The 18,262-nt window shown below is 56.2% G+C and overlaps 1 protein-coding gene across 3 annotated transcripts in view; it reads left to right on the top strand.

Moving 5' to 3' along the window:
• The window catches only part of ZNF469 (zinc finger protein 469), a 365,046-nt gene extending 348,835 nt beyond the window's left edge, over positions 1–16,211 (top strand). For all 3 annotated transcript variants that reach the window (XM_019491171.2, XM_019491174.2, XM_059713932.1), the window contains one exon: positions 1,609–16,211. In XM_019491171.2, the coding sequence (XP_019346716.2) occupies positions 1,821–14,636 (12,816 nt within the window). In that variant the 5' untranslated portion in view covers positions 1,609–1,820 and the 3' untranslated portion in view covers positions 14,637–16,211. The remainder of the gene's footprint in view (positions 1–1,608) is intronic.
• The last annotated feature ends 2,051 nt before the right edge of the window (positions 16,212–18,262 follow it).

The raw sequence follows: 18,262 nt of genomic DNA on the forward strand, positions 1-18,262 counted from the left end.
CAGCTCACTTCACTCTGTACGGCTGCTGCGATGGGAGCGGCGATAAGCTGTATTCCTCCCCTCCTCGCCTTGATGCTGCAGGTGCCTGCTTTTAGCTCTGCTGTGCTGGGCAAGGTCAAAGCGGGCCGGCGCTTAGGTGGGGGGCACGCAGGGGGCTGTGAGAAAGGCTTTCCTATAGTGGGGGTCTTCCCCTGGATCCCAGAGTGGATCTTGGGGTGGGGGGGCATCCTAAATGGTGCTTCTGATCACTAGAAATCCCTCGATCCCTTTTCAGGAGAGTGGGGCTGGTCAAGAGGCGGCCAGGTGTTGCCCGTGCTTGAAGCAGTCATTGCTTCCCGGGGTTCAGTGTTGCTGTGCTCTGTTAAGCAGCTGGTGTGGTCCACCCCAGAGCTGGCTGCATTTCTGCAGCAGGTGTGAAATGCCTTCTGCAGGGAAGCGTGGATTTTACAAAGGCTTGAGGAAAAACGTCCCTGAGACATAAGCTATCCTCCCAGCATGGCTAAAGGCAAGAAGGTGCTCACTATAGCCGTGGCTAGAAATCTCTGCTATTCAAGAGCTCCCTACGGGGGATTTTTAAATGCTCCCCTCCGTTGTGTGTTCATGCCATGATCCAGCTAGACCAGATGTGGGGGAAACTGCTCCGTTTGGCAGCGTCGGCTGTGGGTTCAGAGTGTGTTTGCGTCGCACAAGGGAAGAGGAAGGGGATGGAGGGAGAGACTCGCTGGCCTGGGATGGAGGAGACCCAGTTTCTAATCCTTTTTCCACCTGATTTGCTGGCAAAAGCAAGGACCTGTCTGGGCCCATTTCCCCTTTGCATGCACCCTGGCCAAACCCCATGCAGAAACCACCGTGGCTCCTGAAATGCTCCCGGCAGCCAGAATGTTTTTCTGAAACGCAATCTGGATGCAGATGCTCCGGCGAGTCCTAGCGGGGGCATTTGCACAGGGAGCTGAGGTCACGTGGCTGGTGCTGCCTACCCAGAAGTAAAAACCCCAAACCTCCTGCCGCCAAGGGCCCAAGAGCAGAACGAAGTGAGGATCGATGCCATGCCAGAGAGGAGCTAAGGAGAGGAGCCGCGGTGGCGGAGCAGGGGGGAAGGCGGAAACTCCTTTCCAGGGCACCTTTCAAAGCCAGGCAGAGCCCGTCCCTGACAGTCATTCCCAGTAATCCGTAGGTGGAGCTCTTCTGTCATCTTTTCCTGCTTAGGCTGCTAATCAGGGCCCAGAAATAGCTTCTGAGGGGAGAAAACTGCCGCCCTCAGCAAGTTTTGCAGAAGGTAAAATGCTTAGAGCCGCCTTTGAAGAGCCAGAAGTTGGAGGGGCTTCTGCAAAGTGGGGGGAGCGGCTCTTTCCCCCTGCCCCCTGCCCCCAGGAGACCCAAGCCCCTTTCTCCCCTATCACGAGCTGTGCAGAACTGCCCCGGGGTGATGTGTGATATCTTCTCTACACAGGGCCAGTGGCCGTGCATCACCCTTGACCCTGGTTAAATGCTGATGAATCCAGGTAGCAATGCTTTGCACGGAGCCCCCCACTTCCTTCGGCTCCATGGCATTAGGCAAGCCCTCGTTTCCGTCCTCCCCGGTCTCACCGCGCTTTCTCTTTGTTATAGGTCCCATCCTGAACGATGAGGCTACCCCCAGCCGGTGTCCCCACACCAAGTCTGTCCAGCAACCAGGATGGATGTGGGAGAAGGGTGCTGCTGCCCTTTTAATCCAGCCTCCTCCTAACCGCCGGCGAACAGGGGACCATGCCCGTGAAGGCAGCATCTAACCCGGTGGAACGAAGGGAAGCCAGCGCTTTCTAGCCCTGCCCCTCGGTATCATGACAGGGGAGACCCAGCATGTGTACGCCATCCCCGACACCGAGTCCAGCTCCAAAGACAAAGACTTTGTCTTCGAGCGCTACGGCGAGAAGGAGGCGCGGGAGTACAATGGCAGCTTGCCGGACAGCTCGGAGCTATGTTTGCACAGCGGGGCCGAGAGCGCGCCCCACTTCCCCAGCGCCAAGGACAAGGAGCCCCACAGCCAGCGGGAAGCCGTGATCCGGCCGCAGCAGGCGGGCAAGATCGACTTCAAGTCCCTCCACAACAGGCCCGCGTTCGCCGGCGATGGCGCCTGGAGCAGCGTCAAGGGGAGCCCGCAGTCTCCCCCGGGGAAAAGCCGAGCGCGGGAGAAGGGCCGGCGGTCTGGGAAAGGGGAGCGTGGCCACCACCAGCTCTACCGGCTCAGCATTGCCAATGCCCGGCCCAACCCCACCATCGGCATCGCCTACCCGCAGCAGAAGGTCACCCCGCCCAAGAAGCTCGAAGTCCCCCGAGGGCCCATCTCGGGAAGCTACCGCTTCCACGTGCCCAGCATCCCGGAGAGGGAGGCCGAGCTGCAGCAGGAGGACCTCGGCTTCAACCGATGCTTCCCCGAGGTCTCCTCCAGCCTCACCTCCACCAACTATACCTCACAGGCGACAACCACCGCACGCCAGAACCACGCCGCCAAGGGACAGTCGCCCGTGGGGGTTCCCCACAAAAGCCCCGGCGCCGGCGGGCAGTTACACTATTTAGACTTCCAGGCCAACGGGGTTAATTCTTGGCCATCGCCCGAAAAGAGCTTTCCAGGCGCTACCTACGGCCTCTCTGCCCCGAAAGCCGGCGCTTTTCCCGAGAGCAGCAAGTCCGGCGCGCACAGCCCGGGGTCCTTGCCTTTCCCCTATCCGTGCCAGCCGTTGCAGGACGCGGTGAAGGAGTCCTACCATAACGATGCTAGCAGCCAAGATTATATGGATGTTTCCCTGGCGGCAAACCAGGTGACTCATGGTGCTTTCAGCTTCCATTCCTCTTCCAGAGACTGGCAAGACGAGGCTCTGAGCAACGGCTCCTACGATAACGTCGTCCCGGAGGGCAGGGCGTATGGCCTGCCTTCTCAGCCCACTCAGTTCCTGCCGTCGCAGGCGCCGGGGGTCCATCACCAGTCCCCTCTGCCTTGCTACAAGGGGAGGAATGAGCACTCCACTGACCTTAATGGTGCTATCTCTTCTTCTGGTGCTATCGACCAAAACCCAAGCACTTTCCAAGAAAACCAAGCTGTTTTTCCGTCTAGTTTACACACTCCTACTATGCCAAAGCCGGTCAGTAAGAGGCAATGCACGTTGAAAGACGGTGTCCCCGGTCCGAGGATGCTGGCGCCGGGGAGCTCTCTTAGAAGGAACATGCCACAAAACTCTGTCTCCCAAGTGCACTTTCAGAACAAAGTTTATTGCAGCTCCGCGGCCAGCAGCGTCAGCACAGCGTCGGTGCCTTTCGAGAAAAGCATCCCCACTACTGCTCAGCCCCACCCCAGGCTGCTGCAGGCCTGGGGGGACGGAGCCAGCAAGGCCTTCCCTCCCCTGGACCCCAGTTCAGCACCTTATTCGAACCCCGTTGGAAGCCAGTTCTCATTCGAGTGCCAATCCGGCCCGGAGCAAAGGCAGCACGTGCAAAAAAGCTCCAGGATGCCTTGGCAACAAATCCACCTCACCTCCGCCATGCCCAGCCAGAACCGCATCGAGCTCTCGAGGCAGATCACCAGCCAGAAGTTCCCGTTCCCGCTGGGCACCTCGGAGTGGCAAGGGGGTGGCAAAATCCAGAAAGGCCCCCCCTTGACCAGCGTCCCGGGGTACCACAGCAAAAAGCTGCTGTCCGGAGACGGCCCGGCGGCTCAGAGGAACGACGCCGGCCGGCAGCCCACGAACGCTTTCTCCTTCGAAGGCGGAAAGGAGGCCGGGTCCCCCGGGTGCGATGCGAGAAGCAAGGCGCTCTTCTATAGCCTGAAGCAAGCAGTGCCGCCCGCACCCGCCAGAAACCCTCCCAACCTCGCCTTGGTGCTGCCGCCCCCCGCCTTGGTGGCGGCTTCCCCGTGCGAGTCCCCGCTCCCGTCGCCCGTGCCCAACCCCGCGGGCGGCAGCACGTGCTCTTCCCTCTCGCCCATGTCCGCCAGCCCCGGCAACCCCAGCTTCGAAGACAGCCAGATGCCCTCCACGCTGACTCCGTCTCCCTTCTACCCCCACCCGTGCCACCCTAAGGACGGCGCGAAAGCCTTCCACCCCTTGGATGTGCCTTCCCTCCACTACCAGCCCCCCGAGGCCGTCAAGTCCTTCCACTTCCCCGCGGACGCCTCCAAGGACGAGCCCTTGCTCAAATGCCTCCCCGAGGCCGCGTACCACAAAGCGAGCCTGGACGGCTTGGAGGGGGAGCCGCCGCCTCCGCCGTACTTGTCCCATCACCTGCTGGCCAACTCGCTGAGCAGCGCCAGCCTGGACCAGCTGGACGTGCTGCTGACCTGCAAGCAGTGCGACCAAAACTACAGCAACCTCTCCTCCTTCCTGGAGCACCGGCAGTTCTGCGGCTCCCACGCCGTTTTCCAGGCGGAGATGAAGGACGGCGCCCGGGGCGCCGAGGGCAGAAAACCGCTCCTCCCGGACCCCGCGAAGCACCCCCAACCCGGGCTGGGGCTGCCGCTAGCCCCCGACTCCCACCCGCCCCTGCTGACTTTGAACAAGAACGTGGATTTCCTGTTGGACGGAGAGACGAAGGACGATCCGCTGAAAGCCAACCTCTTCCACGGCCTCGCCGCCACCGCCCCGCCGCTGACCGCTTCCGACTTGGAGATCGACGACGCCAAGCTGGACAGTCTGATCACGGAGGCGCTGAACGGCCTGGGGTACCAGTCCGACAACCCGGAGATCGACAGCAGCTTCATGGACGTCTTTGTGGACGAGGAACTCACGTCGGCGAAGGCTGCGAGCAGCGGGGCGCCCTACAAGCTGAAGGACAACCCAGAGAGCAAGCAGAAACACCCGGGTGTGGAGGAGAAGCCGAAAGCCGCCTATTACTATGAAGAGGATCGTCCCAGCGAAGAGGCAACCCAGAGCAGGACGTCGGGGAAGCAGCACGTTCATAAGGGGAGGCCGGCGGGGAGGTTTGCCAACCGTGGGGCCCAGAAGCTGGAGAAGCGCGACACGAAGCAGCTGGATCGGAGCCGGGGTGCCGATCGGGTCCCGGCAGATAAAGCAGAGCCCGACAAGAGCGTCAAGCTGAGGGCGGGGAGGAAGGGCAGCACCGAGCCTGCCACCCCCGTGACTGTCCCCAAACCCGGTGCAGAGAAGAAACAGTGCAGAAACGCCAGCCAGGACCCCTACGCGAAGAGCGACGCGCGGCCTAGCGCACCCAGCCCGGCCACCGCCAGCAAGAGCGCGAAGCCGGCGCGCTTCTCCATGAAGGACGGGAAAAAGCGGAAGCTCAGGAGCGGGACTTGGAGCAAGGAGCTCATCCATAAGATCGTGCAGCAGAAGAACAAGCTGCACAAGCTGCACGTGAAGAGCAACAAGAACATGCAGTTCTCCTTGGTCACCGAGAGGCTGCTGCCGGCCGCCCAGGACGGGCAGTTCGGGGAGTACGACTACATTTCGGACTCGGAGGACGATGGCGCAGAGTACGCCGCGCTGCACGGCAGGAGGAAGCTGGGCTCGGGTTTTAACGGGAGACCCAAATACAGCTTTAGCCGGAGGCGCTCGGGGAGAGGCGAGAGGGCCAAGGAGAAGGAGCCGGCCTGGCTCTACAGCCAGAAGCGAGAGAGCCAGGAGCAGAGGAGGGTCCCCGGCAGCGAGGCCGGGAAGAAGGACGACTGTACGGCCAGAGCGCACCGGAGAAGCAGCCGCTCCTCCACGGGCAGCCGCCGCAGCACGAGCCTGTCGAGCGAGACCAGCGCCAGCCCACCCAGCACGGAGCGGGCAGATTCGGACGCCGAGAAAGACGGCGTGCAAAGCCGGCGGCGCTCGGAGAGCGGCGAGCACGCGGCACCGCTCCCGCGGGCCCCGCCAAGCCCCTCCGACACGAAGACCCCCAAGAAGAGCCACAAAAGCAAGGGCGGCTTTTCCAGAGGGGCCAGAAAGTTCGGCTCCGCCAAGTCTCTGCCAATGGGCTGCAGGGCGAATGAGAGTCACGAGTCGACTGTGTCTCCCGCGGAGGGCGAAGAGAAGCAAGCTCACGGCCAGGATGCTTACAGGAAGGATGAAGCCAGGGAAGCAGCCAGCCACGCCGAGGAGACGGCACGAACGGTGCCAGAGACGCCGGAGCCATCGGACTTGGCAGCGGTCAGCCGGAGGGGCCCGTTTGCTCCGTATAACGAGGACGCCCTCCAGTATCACTCGGAAGAGTTAATCGCTCCACCCCACCTCGGCCACGAGGCCAGTCCCGGCAACGCGAGCTACGCCGAAACTGGCATCAAGTACTTAAAGGAGCACGGACTTTGCGACGACCGCAAAGATTACAGCTGTTACGGCAGAGACGGCGCCGGGATGATGCTCGCCGTCAAAGAGCCCGGTACCTATGTGAACGCCGAGGAAGCCTTTTACGACCACAAAGACCTGTCCGATCACTACGATGCCAACCTCTTCTCAAAGCCGGCGCCGCTGGGGTCTTCGCACATGGATGAGATGTACTTATGCCAGGCTGACATGAGTGCCGGCTCGTTTGAGCAGAAAGGGGCCAATCTCTCTGCGTACGCAACGGAAAATCAGCAGGCCAAAGTCTCCTCCCCACTGAGCTTTGATTCCTCTTCAATTTTCGAAGAGCTTCCCGTCGCCGAATTTGATGGTCCGTTGTACGGCAGCGTGTCTGCAAGCAAGGACGGTTATGTGATGTTTGCCTGCACCGGCAACCCGCCCAGCAAAACGATGCCGTTCGAGCAGCAATACCCTCCGTTTCTGCAAGAGAAGGAGTGGGCTCTGATGGGGGACGTGCCCCCAATTTTGGCAGAAGACATCCCTCCGTTTCACAGTCTCTCGGTGGAGAAGCCGTTAGCTAAGAAATTTCCTGACGAGGGGACCGTCGCCGGCGCTCAGATGTCTTTGCCTTTGCCGGAGCGCGTCACTGATTACAACGTCTCGTTTATGAACAACGCGTCGGAGGATGAGCTGGAGATCAAGCGGCTGGTTACAGAACTGGAAAACCAGCTGCAAACCAGCAAGCTGCATAAAGAGGCATCTGCCGCGCATCAGAAAGCGGAGCAACACATCAGGACGCAGCTGAGAGCAGCCTCGGGCCAGTTTTCCCCTTTGCCCGTGGATCAGGAGATGAGCAATGAAAAGCAGCTGTTCTTGGCAGACGGTCTTGGGAGCGCAGGCCTCCTTGCCCCGAAAGTCTGCGGCAGCGAGAGTCTGGGGACCGTGAAACCTGCCGCTCCAGACAGAGATGCCAACTATGAGAGCCATGGGGATGCTTGGCCTTGCCCGGTTGAGTTTAGCTCTCTGGACTCGAGCATGTGCGCACCAGCTCCTGACGACCCCATCCCCGTAGACCGTTTCTGCCCCAAAGAGGCCTGCGATCGGTTCCAGGAAGCCGAAACTCCCAAGGAAAAGGACTCCCGAGAGATGGCGAGTGCAATCCCAGACTCCTGCGTGCCCACTAAAATAGAGACTCCAATTTACGCAGAGCGGGTGATCAAAAGCCCTGCGATTAGTGATCCCTTGTGCCCTAAAACACTAAAGGCAGCCAATCTGAGCCAGCAAGATACGTTGCCCTCCCTGCCAAGCTCGCGTGGTCCTGAGGGCTTTCCTATCCCGGGGAAAATGGAGGAAAGCTTTGATGACCCTCCCGAGCTGGAAACGTTTGGCAGCCACGCTGCAACCCTGAAATCGGAGTTTGGGTTCCAAGAAGAGCGGGTCCCAGCCTTTCCCTCCCGTCCCCAAAACGTCACGGACTCCAAAGAAAGCCCCTTGAGTAAGTCAGCATCGCCTGAAGGGCTGAAAAGCACCATGCATTTCAGCGGCGATGAGAGTGGGTCGGCACTGTTGGAAGAGACTGAAGAAAGTAAGGACCCGGCAGCCTACCCCTCCCCGGTGCCGTGTGACAAGGGTAGCGACCGCAAGACACTGTTGTATGATATCCTGAGTTTGCCCAAAGAAGCTGAGCCTGGCACGGAGAAGGCTGGCACCCAAGAGACAGCAGCCAACCCCTTACAGCAGCTCCAGCTGTTCGTTGCCCGGACAGTCAAGAACAACGAAGAGGAGTTGATGATGCCGTGCTTCCCAATGCTGCTCTCTGCCAGCCACCAACCCCCCGGCACCGGCCTCCAAGCTGAGCAGAAGGAGGAGAGCGTCAGCGGCACGGAGAGCGAGGATGTGACATACTGTCACGTGCGTGTGGACGGGACGGTCCCCCTGGGAGAAGCAATCAGCATAGCTGCCAGCTCAGAAGAGAACAGGCATTTTTCCGGGGCGGGTGAACAGCTGGACCCGTTCCCCGAAGCAACCTCCTACGCTCTAAAGCAATCCGCGTTCATGAACGACGAGCTGCACAATAATGTAACGGAGCTGCAGCACTTAGCAAATGAATGTTCAGAGCCGGGTGACATTAATACCCGCCCAGATGGTGTTTCCCAAGAGCATAATAACCTCTCCCCACTCGGCTACTCAGCGCGAACCCCATTGCCAGGGCAGGGACAGAAATCGGATCAGATTGTGAAGGAGCAGGAGCAAGATAAAAACAAAGCAACCTTGGCATTTAAAAAACACAGGCAATCCTATTTAAGCCATAGTTCATTTGAGAAAGAAACAGCATTGCCAGAGACGCTAAACATTGGCGAAGCCGACCGCGGTCCTTGGTGCGACGGGACCGGTCAAGAGGTGCAGGTGTCAAAGCACGGCGGGAGAGGGTCGGCGAGCAATCACGTCTCATCCACCAGCAAGGTGGGACAGGAGCCACAGCCCCTCAGCCACGTGTCTTTGGCTCCTGCCAGCCCGTTAAACCCTTCGGAAGATCTTCAGCAGGAAGATCATTTCCTGTGCGAAACGAATGTCTATTCGGTAAATGCTCAGATGCCGAAAGAAGGGGGTTGCACAAAAATGCAGGCCCTCAAAGTCTGTCACTATAAGGAGGACTCTCTGGGCGGTTTGCCTTTGCAGCCCAGCTTTGCTCACCAGAAATATTTGCAGAGCACCAGTCCTGAAAATCTGGACTTCTCCAACTTCGGCACGCGGCTGCCGGAAGGGGATAAGTACAGCGCCTCGCTGCTGACCGCAGAGACTCAGTCGAGTTTGTTTCTGGCGAAGAGGCGCCCCTCGGACTCCGAGAGCAATCCCCTTTGCCATCCGGCCCAGAGCCCCGGGGACCAAAGCAAATGGAAAGGCGCGCTCTTGTTTCCACCCACCCTGCAGCGTTGTAATACTGCTGCCCCCGCACCACGGGAGGCCATGGGAAGCATCCAGCGCTGTCTTGCTGGAGACCTAAATAACTTTCAGCAGCCTGAGAAAGAAGAGTTGGCAAGACCTCCTGCCCCACTGTGCCCCGACGGCCTGGCAGCCACCACGTTGGACTTGGACATGGGTCAAGAGCTGCAGGAAGGCCCCGGTGCTCCTTTCCTGGGCCCCCGTTACAACGAAAGACAAGCCGGTGCGACGATGAATTCCCAGCCAGCGCCTCCGCGGGGTAGCCAGGCGGCGCCGGAAACCAGCAATTACTCGGCAGAGCCCACAAATCTCTTGCAAATGAGAAAACAAGATGCTGAGTCCAACTTAAGTCAAGAACAGGAGTTTGAAAAAGGCTGTCACGAGGGCAACAACCAGCAAAGCAAGCCAGAGACCTCATCCCCCGGCTTTGTCGTTCAGCAGGTGCCGACTGCTGCGAGTCCTGACCTAAACGTGACAGATCCTGGGCCTGTCGATGGAGGTGTCCAACACTTTTCAGACGCGAGAGCGGGTGATCATTGCAAAAGCCTGGATGGGAAAGAAGGGACTGCAGAAGGAGATGGGTCTGGAAGTGGTGGCGGAGCTGGCAGCTGCGTTCGCAATAGCACGGACCAAGACGATGACGTTGAGGTGTTGGACGCTGTCCCGAGTGCCTCCAGAAAGCAGCGTGTGAAAGAAAAGAAACAAAGCGGGCTCCAAGTCACCTGCGACATTTGCTCTGCCTCTTTCCGGTCCAAACCCGGCCTGACCAGGCACAAAGCAGTAAAGCATCGAATGAAAAATGACAGCATAGCGGTGCCGAGCAAAGTTTCCCGGCCCCGTTTAATTCCTCTGGACAAGGCATCGAGGCTCTCCAAGAAAGGCCCCAAGAAGGGTGCAAAGGGTGCCGACAGAGAGAGAGCGGGTACCTCGCAGGTCCCTGCCGTTGCTGCTGCTGCACTCGTGTCCAGGAAAGCGTACGCCGGTCTGGAGAAGGAGCCCAACGTGCAAATGCAGGAGGTCGTTAGCAGAGTGCTCAGTGACCTGAGCGTGATATCGCTGGGGATGTCCCAGGAGCTCCGGTGCACGGATGTGCTGAGTAAAGACCCCAAGCCAAAATATCAGTGCGCAGTGGTGGTAGAGGACTTGAGCATGGAGAAACCCAACCCCAAGAAGCATCCCGGGAAGAGGGAGAAAGGCTGGAGGAGCCAAAGTAAAGATCCCGAAGGGTTCAGCAGCAATTCGGAGAGAAAACTCAGCAGAAAGGTGAGACGGAGGAAAGCCAAGCTGTTTCCCAACAAGAGCGAAGCTGGCGGAGTGTGTGCCTCGGAGAAGGATGCAAGGGATATCCCGTCCCACGATGTTTTGGGAACCAGACGGTCAAGGAAGCTGGAGGACGTGGCTGAGGCAGGCAACCGCGTCTCCGCAGAGGCACCGGACAGGCCTCGCTCGCCACAGCCCTCTCCCGCAGCAGAGCCATCTCCTCGTGCAGCCGGGCCCTCGGAGGAGGTTGGTGAGGAGGCATCCCGTTCACAAGAGACGCCCGGGGACGTGGGCGAGCCGAGGAAGGCTCCGAATGGAGGCGAAGAGGCGCAGGCGGAAGAGAAATGGTCGACCCGGTTGGTGAAGCAAGTGGAGAAGGGGTTGAGTCAGGTTTGCAAAGAGCAGCGTGAGGATGGTGATGGCACAGTGGTGAAAGGACCCGAGGCCACGGAGAGCTCCTTGGGAGAGGGCAGCCACGGGACGTGGAGCAGTGCCTCGAAGCATCCCTCCGGCCCATCCACACCGGACCGGCCCGCAGAAACTCGGGACCCCGCAACAGCCCTGAAGGATCCCGCTCCGGGAGGGCAGGAACGTGCTTCGGATGGCAGCCCTTGCTCCTCCGAGCCCAAGCCCTGGGGACAAGGAGAGGCGCAGCCGAGCAAGGAGCACAGCACCGGTCGCGTGGCCGAGCCAGACCTGCAGAGCTTATTCGACGACGACACCACGTTCTCCCAGCTCTTCCCCAGGGACGACCAGTTCACCCGGAGGAAGTGCACGCGCGTGTACGGGAAGCGGACAAAGAAACCCAAGCCCGTCAGCGAGGCGAACATCAAGCTGGTAGGCACCGAGGACCTCTTTAGCATCCGGCTGGCTTCTGACCTCAGCGAAACCAGCTCTTTCTGTGTCACCAGGGACGATCCTTGCGAATATGAAACCATTTCTATCGACGATGCCTTAATGCTCAATATGTGTCACAATAGCAAGCCCAAGGGGCACGATGCTGTCTCCAGCCCTTCTACAAATCTCGCAGATTATAAGAGAGCCGGCCAAGAGAAGGAGGTGATTGACCTGGAAGAGGATAACGTGTTAACTTTCTTATGCCAAAACAACCGGATGGAAACCGTTCCCAACTTGGCCATTTGGGGAAGCCTCGACAAGGAGGTGGAAAGCGTTCCCGCTAACAAAATGCTGTTCAAGCCCCCGGCAGAGCCTGAAAATGAATGCTCAGCGGTGGAGACGAGCCCTGAGCCTCCAGACCTGGAAGAAGAACCGTACGATAGCAAGGCTACCGAGGACCCCAACTCACCCGAGTTTCATCCGGTCGACCTTGAGATGCTGAATGCCAAATTCAAGATGAGGGACGTGTGCTTTGTCAGCTCGGGCCAAGATCATCCTGTCCATCCAGATGACAGCACGGTGAGCTTCAAGCCAAAGCCAGGCCAGCATAGCAAGCACAGCAAAAATAAGGTAGAAGATGGGAAAGCCGGGAAGAACCGAAGCGACTTAAATCTCAAGACCAAAGACAAACAGTATAAGTGCAAAGTGTGTTTCCAGTGGTTCCTCACCTTAGGAGAACTGGACTTCCACAAGCTCACCCATAACCCGTCCCCGCCTCCCACCTGCTACATGTGCGTCCAGCGCAAATTCAGCTCGAGGGAGCAGCTGAGAGACCATTTAAAAGAGAAACACGCCAAGAACAAGGCGGGCCTGTGGGCCTGCGGCATGTGCCTGAAGGAGATCTCCGACGTCTGGATGTACAACGAGCACCTCCGCGAGCACGCCACCCAGTTCGCTCGGAAAGGGCAGGCCCAGAAATCCGTCATGGGTCTGCCCGCCTGCTTCAGCGAGGACAACGCTGCCGTCACCCATTTCCTGAACACCATCATGTACCGCAAACCCAGCAAGTCGTCCAGGCACGTGGAGTCCGGCGGCAGCAAGCCCCCTGCTTGCAAAGAGAATAAAAGCCAAAGAGAGCAACCCCTGGAGCAAGAGGCCAAAGTAGTAAAGGACCTGGTAGAGATGAAACCACCCTCTTGCCCCTCCAGCTCTTCCAAAGCATCCTCCATCCCATCGCCAGAGCACATGCCAAAATGTGAGAGCGCTCCGAAGGCTGTGCCCATGCATCCCGACTGCAAGGACCCTTCCAGGGATTGCCATCACTGCGGGAAGCAGTTCCCCAAGCCCTTCAAGCTCCAGCGTCACTTAGTGGTGCACAGCTTGCAGAAGATCTACTTGTGCCATAAGTGCCCCATGTTCTACCAGGAAACCAAAGAGCTTCGCAACCACCTCGGCCACGAGCACGGCGTCGTGGAGGAGCCGGAGATCAAGCACACCACGCTGTACGCGTGCGAGCTCTGTGCTGACGTCATGCACGTCATCAAGAAGTCCTTCATCTGCAGCATGTGCAACTACACCTTCTCCAAGAAAGAGCAGTACGACCGGCACATGGAAAAGCACCTGGCAGGGAGCAGTAAGACTTTCAAGTTCCGGGGGGTCATGAGGCCTGGCCTCCCCTCCAAGGATGGGAATGAGAAAATTAAAGAGGAAAGCTCTCCACGGGAGGACGTGCCACCGAGCAAGAAGAGGAAGGTGGGACACCATGGCAGCTTGTTTGCACGCAGCTCGCCTGTGCGCCTGGACCCCAGCAGCGACCTGCAGCTAGGAGAGGACTCTTTAACACCGCCCAGCGAGCCCTTCCCTGCAGCCGCCGGCAGCCCTGAAGCACCGTTGCCCCAAACCTCTGTGAAAACAGAAGACCTTGTGGGTGACTTCTCAGAGCTCCTGGCTGAAATGGAAAAGTCTCCATTTGGTGCCCTCCCTCCACCTGCGTGCCTGTCCCCATCCGGGCCCCAAGCAATAGCAAGCAACCCAGAGCTCAACCACATCGCTACGCTTGCCGTCGAGGACCTTGAGAAAGGTGCCTTTGATGGGAAATCTTTCCTGGACTCCTCAGAGTTTAGCATGGACCTGACTGGTCTAGCTTGTAACCAGGCAGAAGATGAAAAGCGGTCTCCCCCTCATCTCACCGAGAAGCACGGGCATGCAGACGCCCAAGGAAAAGCAACCCTGGGCAATAGTGATGAAGAAGTCATGAGGCTGTTGGACGACCCCAGCCCGCAAGAAAGCCTTGCCAAAGAGACCCATTTCCTCAAGCTTGCTAAGAAGGTCCCAGAGCTCCCTGTGCCACGAGCAGAGGCTCCACAAGCCAAGGAGGCCAATAAACCCTTGCTGACCAGCCCGAATGTGAATGACACAGCTCCCAAGGACGGTGCCCAGCACTCCTTGCCTTTAAAGGACAAGACGGCATCCCCTGTTCTGAACAGGGCTGCTAAAGATTTGGCCTCTCAGAAGAAAACCATAGGCAATCAAGTCAACGGCGAGGCTGCCTTGAATACCACCAGTGCTGGGGGCAACCCAGAGGAGGTCCTGAAACCCTGCTCTCTAAGAGACAAAGCCATGCCCGAGACGGGCGCCCTTGCCAAAGACAGCGGTGCGAACACCAGCATCAAAGACATAGGAAGCAATCAAAACAAGCCCCTAAGCAACCAGCTCAAGGGCGAGCCGGCGAAGCACAGCCATTTGGAGGCAGGGAAGTCCTCAGACAAGCGGGCTCTGAACGGCGCGGGCAAGCTTCACCCGAAGAAGCGAAAAGAGCACAAGTCTTTGAGTCACAAGGGCAGTTCGGCCTCCAGGGAGAACATCGAGGGAGACGGGAAGAAGAAGAAAGCCCGAACGCCAGGCCCGGGGAGAAGCGAGAGCGCTGGGGAGCTCAAGCGAGCGGACTGGACTAGCAACGAGGCTTCGGCCCTGTCCCCGGGGAGGAGGGAAACGCACTGTAACAAACTGATTCCCAAGCCCCGCATGGTCGGCGTCGGGCACCAGCTGAAGAAGATGGTGCTCGACACTTACAACCAGAAGAAGGTGGAGATCCGCCAGGCCAACGGGGACTTGAAACGCAAGAAGGACATCCTTGGGAAGACCTTCCACCACCTCCTGGCCAAAGGCGCCGGCACGTCCCTCCACGGCTCCCTCAGCCGGCACAGAACTGTCCAAGGTGCTAAACCTGCTGACTCCCACAATTACAGGACAGCCGAATCCCAGAACAATCTGCTAAGCCAACTGTTTGGACAGAAATTAACTAGCTTTAAAATTCCTTTAAGACGAGATACTTCAGAGTAATTTATGGAAGTGACTTATGGTGATCCGCAGCTGCTTTCATGGGGTTTGCAAGGGGGAAAAAAAAAATTATCAAAGCATTAAATTCGTTTGTGTAGCGTGATTTTTCTGTCTAGCTTAAATGAACTTGCACTGCAGCCTCTGTGAAATAGTTTGCTTTGTGTCTACTAATCTACTTTAATTCACCTGATTTATCATGCAAATGCTACAACTTTGATGTTGCTGATGATTTCCATGAACTGAAATTGTAATCGCTTTGGGCAGACTGAATCGTCAAGAGCAATTGCTTTATTGCAGAAGTGCTGAGGTTATAAGGATACTTGCAAATCTCAGACCCTTTTGAGACTGTGTCTGTGTTATCTTTGTACAAAGTACTTGAAGAGATGAACTTCATTCCATAGACGTCTTATTCATAAGGTGCAGTACACTGTAGAAAGCAAATTTTTTTTTTTTTGTGAAGATTTTGCACAAATAATCCCATACAATTCATTTAATTGGGCGCTGGCCTAAGACACGATGCAATTAAAAATAATAATAAATTAAGAACCGAATGCCCCATGTTTTGACAGCCACCCTTGCGAATTTGTTTCTACATTGTCAAGAAAATGAGGAGTTAGGTTTCGCGCCGCGCGGGCGATTAGTGCGTATTCGACGTTGCTGCCGTTATTTGACCACTGTAGATGATGCTTGTGGATGACCAGTGAGAATGCTAGGGACCTGCACCTTGACATTTGTGACAGACTCTTGTTTTAATTTTTTAATTTTTTTTTTTAATTTTTGCGCAACGATGAAACTGTGCCAACTTACCACACCAAAACGGTACTGTCCGAGGTACTTAACGGTATAACTTCTAAACTATCTTACTGTATTGAGTTAGTAGCTATATAGGTATCAGCTTTATACTATGCAGTTACTGGTGCTATTTTTATTTTTGTAATGTGAATACAGACTTCCTTGATTTACGAATAAAAGGGAACAGTTAGGAAGTAGCGGTTACCTGTAAAAGCAAACAAAAGCAGGAAAATAAAACTTTTTAAAGAAAAATCCTGTATGCTGGTACTCCATAGTGTTGCAAAGGTTACGTCACATGATCGAGCAGGTATACAACTGAACTTTTGAATCGGAAAGAAATCTCAGGTGCAAAGGATGACATGGAAGATAAATACTATTGAACACTCCCAAGTCAAGGAGGTAAAGATATGCACTGATGTGATATGAACAGTCAGAGTACTTTGCGTCTGTCCTGCAATTATTGTTATTATTTTTTTAGATTTAAAAGGGAAAAAAAAAAAGAAGAGGCTCTATCCTGTTAATATGTATCATTGCAATCCTTTGTATTGTATAGAACTATTGTAGGTAATTTACCTTGGTGCAATGTGTTGTGTCAAAAGTTTTTATTTTGATATTTTGTCAGAGAGCAGAGAGAGCGCAGGGATGGCCTTTTTATGATGTTGTATGTGTGCTATTAAAGTGCCTCTTTAATATTGTTAAATAAAGTATGAGATGAAAATATGGGGCCGTGCTGTAAAATCCTACCGAATTAATCTTCTCAAATATATTCCAATATTTTCACAGAAATTCCCAGGCTGCGTGCAATTTGTCCGATGCTTCTTTTGGTTTTGCTTTCTCCGTTCTCCTTTCCCCTGCTGCAGACACGTGCTCCCTTGCTCTCCCGCCTGGGGGGCGAGGAATCGGATGGAAATTCGGGGGAGCTTGCTCTCCATTCCTGCTTCTTGGTGTGAGCACAGGCCTCTTCGTCTCTGCATGCCTCAGTTCCCTGGCAATGGGGAAAGAATATGTCTATTGTTCTAGTCTAGTCTATTATTATTATTGTTATTATTCTATGGGGAGAATGTTTTTTCCTGTCTCCTGCCCCCATGGCTTTCTTTCTTTCTTCTTTTTCCAGGTTAGGGACAAGTGTGACTGTGTGCGGGTACATGTGTGTGCACGCGTGTGTGTTGTGTCTTTCCGCATACATCTCCAGGCACTGTGCAATCTTATGCTAGGGTCTCCTGTCCCTATAAGATACATAACTATTTCCAAGCTGAAGCAGCTTCCATCCGTCTAATAGATGTCAAGGGCTTCCTTTACCCTTGTCTCCAATATAGTCATCCTCCCAAAAGCCCTAGGTTGTAAGGCTCTGCCATTAACCCACCAGGCTGGCTGTCTCCTGCTTCCTACGTGATCTCTGCAGGGCTTTTCCAACCCGCCTTCTCTATGACTCTGTCGCCCTTCACACATAGGAAACTGAGGCCCAGTGAGAGCTGAATGGCCTTGCCCGAGTCAAAGGGGCTGTCTGTGGTGGTTCAAAACCAGGGTTTTGCAGGCTCCAGTGCCCAAATCCCTTACTCCTTCTTGCTTTCACGATGGGCTGGGAGAGTTGAAACGACGCTGGTCTCTGATTCTCGAGACGCCGCGTGCAACGACAGGGGAGGGTTGTTCCTAGGGTGCCCGGGGCAAGTTGTCTGTGGTCACACACTGAGGGCAGTGCCCAGGCTGGCTTCTGCGGGTCTTGTGACTCCTGGCCTCGGGCTCTCTTGGCTGGGATGCATTGTGTTTTCAGGGAGGTTAGGGAAGATCACCGCTGGGAGGAGGTTAGGGAAGATTTACCAGGTGTGAGGAGGGGCCTGACCCACCGAGACCTTCCTGCGTCATGTCACAGAGGCCAGCAATGAGGGGCATTATGGATTAGCTGCAAAATTTCCTCCCACCTCCAAAAAGGAATCAGCGTGGCCTTGGAGTATAGCTCTAGCTTCAGAGGTTTTGCCCAAGCCGGGCTGAGAGAGGCCTGCTCTTGTCCTGAAAGGCAAAGCTCAGGTGAGTCGCTCCTCTTGAGACAGAGGATGAAAGACTTAGCCTCACCTGGGAGCTTAGGGGCCTAACCATGGGATGAAAGTGTTTTACTCTTATGGCTTTAGCACTTCTGAGTCTTCCTGCCTCCTTCCCTTCCAGTCAATGACCCACAACCAATGTGGTTATATGATATGGCATTGCTACGACAGTCTATGCACCCAATCGTTGGCCATGGGATCCATGTTCCAGCAGGAAGCTCTTCTAGGGGTGAAATGTCTTGTGCACAGGATCAGTCAACAATTTGGCTACTGCACTGTAGACTATAATAGCCCCAGAAATGACAGATGCTTTAGGAGAAATCTCCCATCTGTGCATAAAAATAGGAGAGGGGTAGAGGACGTTCCTACCTGACCCCCAGCAGGTTTCCAGTTCGTGCCCTGCAGCATGAGGATTTGGGTATGCCTCGCCCATCTCGCACAAGGCCAACCAGCCGCAAGAGCACAAATGAACGTTTGTCCGGTTGTTTTTCCTCTTCACGCTGTGCTGCTTTTGTAGTCACCCCAGGAAGTTTAAATGGAGTGAGGAATTGTAGCTACGTGCGGGAGCTGTGTCAGGGGTGGCAAACACAGGGAACAGAGAGAGACGGCTCGGTCATCCCAGACCAGTCTGCTGCACAAAGACACGCGTGAGTGCATGTGTGCATATGTCAAATGAGGTGACGCGTTGGAGGTGTACGCTCCTTCCTGAGGCCGTGCTCACATACATGTCTTCCTTTTGTCTCCGTTCTGCCTGGAAGCATGGCATCCTGCAGGTCACTAGGGCTGGACACAGGCAAG

Source organism: Alligator mississippiensis, chromosome 10, assembly GCF_030867095.1.
Source record: "Alligator mississippiensis isolate rAllMis1 chromosome 10, rAllMis1, whole genome shotgun sequence".
NCBI classification, from domain to species: domain Eukaryota; kingdom Metazoa; phylum Chordata; order Crocodylia; family Alligatoridae; genus Alligator; species Alligator mississippiensis.